The sequence below is a fragment of the Pteropus vampyrus genome, unplaced genomic scaffold (assembly GCF_000151845.1).
Source record: "Pteropus vampyrus isolate Shadow unplaced genomic scaffold, Pvam_2.0 Scaffold157, whole genome shotgun sequence".
NCBI lineage: Eukaryota > Metazoa > Chordata > Mammalia > Chiroptera > Pteropodidae > Pteropus > Pteropus vampyrus.
The window spans coordinates 35,999-44,746 of NW_011888938.1; the positions used below are offsets into that span (position 1 = coordinate 35,999).

At 52.9% G+C, this 8,748-nt stretch overlaps 1 protein-coding gene across 1 annotated transcript in view; it reads right to left on the bottom strand.

Annotated features, from left to right (window-relative positions):
• CACNA1B (calcium voltage-gated channel subunit alpha1 B) overlaps positions 1–8,748 on the bottom strand; it is a 71,599-nt gene that overhangs the window by 16,623 nt on the left and 46,228 nt on the right. The window contains exon 17 of the mRNA XM_011369946.2: positions 2,899–3,026. Within this exon, the coding sequence (XP_011368248.1) occupies positions 2,899–3,026 (128 nt within the window). The remainder of the gene's footprint in view (positions 1–2,898; positions 3,027–8,748) is intronic.

Genomic DNA, 8,748 nt, shown 5'->3' on the forward strand with positions numbered 1-8,748 from the left:
TGGATCCCAGTCCACCCTGCCCTCCCTTGGCCCAGTGCCACCTCCTCTGACTTACCAGCCAGACCGGCCCCTCTGCAGACACCCTAAGGTGCCTCGCCCTAAGGACCCTGCAGGGTGGAGTGAACCCCACACCCCAGGACACGCAGATGCTCGGGACACGGACTGGACGGACGGATGGGTGTAAAGACAGGCAGACACTGTTCACAGTGGGTGTGACTGTGATTCCCCCTCACTACACAGTGTTGAGGCAACAAGGGGGCCAGCCCCAGAAGCAGTAGTGAGGTGCACACCACGCACGCATGCACACATGTATACACACCGGCATGCACACACAGCCCTGTGCACACACAGCACACATGCACACACGTACACATGCCAACATGCACGTGCAGCCCTGTGTATACACACATCAACATGAACGAAACCCCGCGCACACACAGTGCACACACACACCAGCATTCACACGCAGCCCTGTGCACACAGTGCACACACATGTACACTCACCAGCATGCACACGCAGCCCCATACACACATGGCACAGACATGCACACACATATACAGAAATGCCAGCAAGTGCACAGAGCCCTGTACATACATGGCACACAGACAGACACATATGTACGCATGGACACACACACAGACACACAGATATACGTGTACATGTGTGCACCAGCAAGCACACACAGTGCCCACAGACACACATGTCACACACAGCCCTGTGCACATACGCATATACCAGCATGCACATGGAGCCCCATACACACATGGTGCACACAGACGCATGTACACATAGACACATGTGTACATGTGTACACCAGCAAGCACACACAGTGCACACACGCACACACACCAGCATGAACACAGCCCTGTGCACACACAGCACGTGCATGCACACGTGAATATGGATGTGCCACAATCACATAGCCACAGGTGAGCACACACACACGAAACGAGGAAAATTCCACGAAGCTCTGTCCTTTCAAAGTCTCCCAAGAATGAGGAGACGGCAGAGTGGTCATGTGAGAAATAAAGATGACCAGGTCCTTGCACCTGTCCCGCCCAAGACGTGGGTCAAGACCCACTCTGCTCAGCCATCTGGAAGTGCTCTGTGTCATCAGCCTCGGCCAATCATGGGTGCAGCAAGTCTGAGTGTCAGCTGCGGGTCCCACCTGTGCCACCTTTGGGGTGCAGCTTGCATCTCGCCATAGACTCCTGCCTGAGCATCTCTTCACCGCAGCCGACTGCCCTGGCCTGCTAGGGGCTCCAGCTTAGACTCTGGCTGTGGGCAACAGTCTGAGCCCTCCCCGCACACTCGCAAAGCCAGTCTGGCCTATGTCCGCCGCATGTATGTCCCAATTCGGTGCCACCCGCGGCCAACCTGGGAAGTCCTAGGTGTACAGTGCACGCAGGTCCGCCCTGACCTCCTTTGCCATTAGCCCGAGCCCCGCCCTGAACTATCAGCCTCTGGCAGCACACTGCCCTCTGGAACAGGTGCCCAGAACCAGCAGCATCTGAGACACGATTGGGTGCCCCTTCTCCAGCGAACATCGACCCTGCTTCGTGGGGGTGTCTGTGGCTCCCCGCCCAAGAAGGACCTGGCCTGGCGTGGTCAGTCTGCCCTCCGGCCCTCCTGGGCCCTGCTGGGCAGGGAAGCATGAGGCTCGAGCCTGTGGACTCTGGCACTTGCTCTAGGCATTGGGTGTGGAAAGTGACAGGTCTCCCGAGGCCACAGAAACGGGCACGCGCACACACAGCACACACACGGTGTGCCTGTCCTGTCCCCCGCGATACAGAACACCCAGAGACGCCGGGGCCTGGAGTGCCCGGGACCCCTGGTGCAGCCGGCGGTTCCGGGACTCGCCCGGTTGGGCAGGGCCTCCCGGGGCCTCTGCATGTTCCATGGGCCGGGCCGGGCCACCCCGGAGCTCCCTCGTGCCGAGCGCTGGGGAGTGAGACGCCTTCCCACTCACTGACGCCTCTGCGTGCCCGCCGTGAGCCAGGTGCTGAGCAGGCCTTTGCCACACAGGCAGCCAGGTCCCTTGGCCTGTGTCCCCCGCTCTGCCTTGCACCACCGTGACTACCCAAGTCACCGCTTGAGAGAGGCGAATGAGTGAGTGCTGAGGGAACGGCCGATGGGCAGAAGGGACTCATGCCGCTTTGCTGGCCGAGGAGGAGCACGACTGCATGTGTGGACACTCCCCGCAAACGTCTGACAACCCCGGGCCCCAGGCCATGCCCTTCCCGAGACGCCTGCTCTGTCACTCACACAACACAGAAGCCTCTCACTGTGCCTGAAGGCTCATACACATTCTAGACCCTTCCTGGTTGCTCGTTCCATTTCAGTAAAACGGCGCCAAGCCCCCACCACTTGCAGCCTGAGTTGGGGACGGAGGTGCACGTTGGCCCTTCCCTGAGGGAGGCGGCAGACAGCCCTGAGCCCATGGGGACAACATCTGCGGCCCTGAAGGCCTCCAAGTTCCATGAGGGTGGTGAGGCCTGAGGGACGGTCCCTCCACTGTGTCCACGATCTGCCACCAAGCCCTCCACAACCCCTTACATGTGAGAAGACAGTGAACAGCTGCTCAGCAAGAACTTTGGGGTCTCACGAACGCTCTAAAAACCTCCCGCGACCCCAGGCAACATCCTGAAGGCTGGACTGAGGAGCTCAGAGGACTTCTCAGCCCGGGGAGCTGGAGAGGAGCGCGTGGGGAATGAAATGGAGGGAGCCGCCCAGGAGGGAGGCCCCGCACGTCCTGTGTGGAGAGGGTGCAGCCCTGGGCCCCGGCCAAAACTCGAGGGGACGCAACGCGCACCTGCCACCTGCCTCCGTCACCCGGCCCGGCCCTGACGTCCGTGGGTCCGGCCCGCTCGGGATTGGGGGCAGGCCGGCACACTCACCACGCGGCCGGGTCGTACTCGGCCCAGACGCGGATGAACTCGTCCAGGTGGTGCGGCCCCAGGATGGACGAGTCCCGTGTGAGGTACTCGAAGTTGTCCATGATCACAGCCACGAACAGGTTCAGCATCTGCAGAGCGGGAGGAGGGCTGACAACAGGGCCTCAGACGGCCTTCTCCCCCACCTCTCCCCCTCCAGCCAGAGTCTGCATGACACGATCAGGGTGGCAGAGGTCACGGACCAAGCCAGAGCCTGCCCGGCCGCCTCTGCCTGTCCCCAGCAGCAGTGGACGCTCCGGCCCAGGCCTGGGCCCTAACCTGGAATGCAGTCCTCGGAGGCTCCTGCTGCTCAGCTCCACCAACATCCTGCACCCGCTCCACCCCGCTGTCCGGGTTAGCCCCCTCCCACTCTGTGACCCCAGCCTCCTCCCCTCTCAGTTAGCAGCAATGACTCTGGAGGACGAAGTTTGCTGACAGGAGGCCAGCAGCTGAGTAACTGACTCAAAGTTCGCGCGCGCCATTAGCCGTTTCAAGTGCACAGCTCAGTGGCCCTGACAGCATCCAGTGCACTGTGCAACCACCACGCTCTAGTCTCGACGTCTCTTCATGACCCCAGGAGAATGCCTTGTGCCCTCGCCCCCTCCTTCCATTCCCACCAACCTGCTCTCTGTCTCCAGACCTGTCTACTCCGCACACTCCGTGACAGGGAACCACACGGCACGTGGCCTTCTGCGCCTGGCTTTTCGCTGAGTGTCTTTTCGAGGTTCACCTGTGCTGCAGTGCATGTCGGTTTCCTTCCCCGTTCTGGCTGAACGATACTCTGGCATAGGCCGACACCACAACACGCATTCGGGTGGTTCCTGCCTCCTGGCCACTGTGGCCATTCGGGTGGTTCCTGCCTCCTGGCCACTGTGGGCATTCGGGTGGTTCCTGCCTCCTGTGGCCAAAGCCACCATACGCACTCACGTGCAAGCTTCTGTGTGGACCCCTCTCTGCGTTTCTCTGGAGTGGAATTGCTGGGTCACATGGTAATTCTACGCTTAATTTTTTTGAGAACTTCTCAGCTGTTTCTCACGGAAGTTGCCGTGTTTTACATTCCCACCAACAACCTACAAGAGCTCCTAATTCTCCATGTCCTGGCCAACACTTACTACTTTCTGTTCTTGACAAGAATGTGTCACAGCCGTCCTAGCGGGTGTGAAGCAGCATCTCGCGGAGGCTCCGATCTGCACTTCCTGATGACCACAGATGCTGCATATCGTCATGGACCTGCTGGCTGCTTGTACATCTTCCTTCAAAAACATCTATTCTGAGTCTTTGACGACTTTTCTATAGTTCGTCTTTTTGTTGTTGAGCTTTATGTGTTTCGGATCCTGAAGAGCACGTGATCTGGGAACAGCCTCTCCCAGCCCTTAAACAGCATTGCTCGTCGCTGGCAGTGGCCTCGCTTTAATTTCGAGCAGATCAGTTTATCTGTCTTTTGCTGCTCGTAATTTTGGTGTCAAAACTAGGAATCTTTTCCAAGTCTGAGGTCTTGAAGATTTTCCATCTAGAGGTTCTTCTGAGAGTCCTATAGTTTGAGCCTTTACGTTGCGGTCTTCCGTTGATTCTGAGTTACTTCTGTACTGGAGTGAGGCAGGGGCCACGTGGACACCAGTCGTCTCTCTACCGCTTGCTGCAGTAACGACTCTTTCCACACTGAATGGTCTCTGTACCCTCGTCAGACGCCAACTGGCCGCGGGCGCTGGGGCTTGCCTCTGGCCTTCAGCCCCTCTCCACTGTCTACCCGCATGTCCATCCTCATGCCAGCACCACGCTGCCCCGCCCTCCCGTACTGAGGTACAAACTGAGAAATGAAACGGTAAGAAACGTGCAGCGCACGCTGCGGTGACCTGGCACACGCGTGCACTGTGAAAGTGTCACCGCCGTCTAGTTAACTAGCACGTCCATCACCTCGCATCTGACCTTTCCTTCTGCACAACACCTAAGCTCTAACTTCAGCAAACGCCAATTACACGCCAGCGTCACCGACCAGCCACCACCCTCAGGAGCCCTTCGCCTCGAGCAGAAAGTGGGCCCCTCGGCCGCCCTCGCGTCTGCGCCCCGGCTCCGGGACCTCTTTTCTGCCCCCGCTCGGAGTCTGAGCTTTCCTTTAGATTCCACGTATAAGCGATGCTGTCGGAAATGGAATTCTTTTCGCTTCCTTTTCCGATCGTTCACTGCCGGTGGACAGAAACACGACAGATATTCGTGTGTTGATTTTGTACCCTGAAACTTTACCGATCTCATCTGTTACCTGTAGCGGGGTTTTTGTTTTTTTGTGGGGGGGGCGTGTTCTTCAGCATTTTCTGTATATGGAACAATGTCATCTGCAAACGGAGATAGTTTTACTTCTTCCTTTCTAATTTGGGTACCTTTTGTTCCTTTTCTGGCCTAATTGCTCCAGTAAAACTTCATCACAATGTCAAACAGAAGTGATGAAAGCAGGCATCCCTATCTTTGGGGAGATTTTATTTACTGTGAAGCAGGATGTCAGCTGTGGCTTTTTCACTGAAGCCTTTCACCACACTAAGGAGGTTCCCTCCTATTCCTAGCGTGTTAGGTGTGTTTATCATGAAAGGGTGACGCTTCTTCTGCACCTATCGAGATGCTCACAGGGCCTTTTCCTCACTGATGTGATGTATCACGCTGACCGATTTTCATCTGTGGAGTCACCTCGCATTCCTGATGCATTTCCACTTGGTCGTGGTGCGTAACCCTTCTACTGTGTGGCTGGAATCAGTCTGTTAGCATTTTGTGCAGAATATTTACTTGTTTATTCATAAGGGATGTTGGTCTGTGCTTTCCTTGTGGCTGGCGCCTTTGTCGGGCTTTCGTTTTGGGGTAGTACTCGTATCAGACAACGCTTATCCACTCATCTGTCGATGACACCGTGGTTGCTTTTACCTTTAGGCTGTCGCGAGTAACGCCGCTCTGAACGCGTGTGTACAAATATGCATTCCAGGCCCCGCCTTCCAGTCCTGGGCTAGACACCCAGAAGTGGAACTGCTGGGGCGCACCCTGATCTGTTCTAAGTGTTGGAGGAACCACCGCAGCGGCCGAAGCACTTACCTTCTCACCAGCAACGCGCAGGGCCCCCTCGTCTCCGCGTCCCCGTCAACACTTATCTTCTGTTCTGTTCTGTTCTGTTTTTGTCTTTCCTGACAGTGATCACAATCCGTACGAAGGTGCCTCTTATTGGGGCTTTAATTTGCATTTTCATAACGATTGGCGATATTGAGCATCTTCTCATGAGTTAATTGGCCATTTATACATTTCCTTTGGAGAAACATTCATTTAAGTCCTTTGCCAATTTTTATATGGTTGTTTTTCTTGTCAAGTTGTAAGAGTTATTTATATTTTTAAAATATTAGCCTCTCGTCATATATATGATTTGCAAATAGTTTCTCCCATGCCTTGGTTTGCCTTTTCACTTTGTGGATAGTGTCTTTTGACACATAAAAATTTTTAATTTTGAGTAGTCCAATATGTCAATTGTTTTCTTTGTTGCTCACGATTTTGTTGTCACACCTAAGAACCCTTTTCCAGATACAATGTCGTAAGAACTGCTCCCAATGGTCCCTTCTGAGATTTTTACAGTTTCAGCTTTTACATGTAGGTCTTTGATGGGTTTTGAGTTAATTTTTGCAGATGGTGTAAGGTATGGGTCTAAATTCATTCTTTTGCATGTGGATTTCCAGTTTTCTCAGCATCATTTGTTGAAGTTTATCTTTTCCTCATTAAATGGCCTCAGCAGCCTAGTCTTTTGACCATTATGTGTTTATTTCTGGGCTCCCTGTCCTATGCCATCATTCCATGTGTTTGTCTACATGCCAGTATTATGCTGTTTTGATTACCAAAGCTTTGAAGTAAATTTTGAAATCGGGAAGCGTGACACCTCCAACTTTGTTTTTTTTAAATTTTTTTTTTTTTTTTTTGGCTATTTATGGATCCTTGAGATTTTGTATGAATTTTAGATGGATTTTTCTGTTTCTGTAAAAAAAAAAAATAATAATAATAAAACCACAGGTTTTGATAAGGATTGCATGAAATCTGTAGGTTGCTTTGGATAGTATTGACATCTCAGCAGTATTAGATCTTCCAAACCATGGCCATGTGATGTCACTTCATGAAACGGTTCTCTCCCTTCTCCCAGCAATGCTTTCTGGATTCCAATGCACACACACACCCTAAACCTCCTCGGTTAGGGTTACTCCTAAGTATTTCATCGTTTTTGACGTTATTGTCAATAGAACTGTTTTCTTCATTTCTTTTTTGTATTGTTCATTATTAATGTATAGAACACAAGTGATTTCTGCTTGTTGGTTTTGTACCCTGTAACTTTTATGAATTTGGTTTTTAGTTCAAACAGGTTTTCCTGTAAACTATTTCAGGTTTTCTACATATATGGTCATGTCTGCAAAAAGAGATAATTACATTTCTTCCCTTCTAAACTGAATACCTTTTTAAAGCTTTTACTCATTTGTTTGCTTGATTAATTGCTGTGGCTGGGACATCCAGCACCATACTGAACAGAAGTAACAAATAGGCACCCCTGCCTTGCTCCTGATCTTGGAGAAAAATCTTTGAGTTTCTCATCACTGAGCATGCTTGCTATAGGTTTTCACATATGGCCTCATGTAAGTTGAGGTGGTTTCCTTCTATTCCTACTTTACTGAGTGTTTTCGTCAAGAAAGGAGGGTGAATTTTTTTCTAATGCTTTTCCTGCATCAATTGAGATGATCATGTGGTTCTTCCCTTCATTCTGTGGATGTGTGCTGTAGCACATTCATGTCCGTAACCCTGCAGTCCAGGCACAAACCCCATCTGATCCCGGTGTTTAACTCTTTCAACGTGGCATGAAACATGGTTTGCTGCATTTCGTTGACGATTTCTGCGCTACTACTAGGCTGTAGTTTTCTAGTGGAGACTGTCTGGTTTTGGTGTCAAAGTAACGCTGGCCTCACAGAATGAGTCTGAAGTGTTCCCTTCTCTTCAGTTTTTTGGAAGAGTTTGAAGGAGGTTGGCATTAATTCTCCTTTATATGTTTGGTAGAACTCACCAATCTCATCCTGGACTTTTTTTTCGTCTTGAACATGCCCCCCTTTGCCCTGCTCTCGCTGTAGCACGGACACCCTCCCATCCCACCCCTTAAGGAAACATGGCCTGCTCTTAATGCCACGACTCGCCAGCCCCCTTCATGGGGTCTGGTGCCCGGCTGCCATTCTGGGTGAGGCTGCCACTCTTGTCATCGACCTTGCTGGTGAGCAACACCCACAGACACGGTCAGCTCCTGCCTGGCCTCTCTGTCCCCTGGCCTCTCTGTCCCCTGGCCTCTCTGTCCCCTGGCCTGCCCCCACCCACCACCATCTCAGCCCCGGTCCTGTGACCGTCTGCTAAACTTGGTCATCACTACTGTGCGTGACCATTACTGCCACTGTGTCGACTTCAGATGCCCTACTGTCTGCCAGTGTCTCCTACCTTCCTCTGATCCTTGTGTTCCCAAACCGCTTTGTCCACACAAGGAACTCCGACCCAGTGACCCTGCCCATCACCTCCCTCTGTCCCCAGCTCGACCCCATTGCCAGTACTAAAATCACCTACATACGCCCTTCTCTCCCTCCTGAAACAGGTATGGAAAGCCCCGAATCTGGACAGTACACTTCTCTACCCACGGTGCCACATACCAAAGGTGGCTGGAGAAAAGCGCAAACTGCTGGCTGCTCCCACTCAGCTTGCGCCCACGGAGCGGGGGCATTGGCTGTGCACCACCCGCTGGCCACAGCGGCTGTCTGCCCGTACGCGCTCGCCACC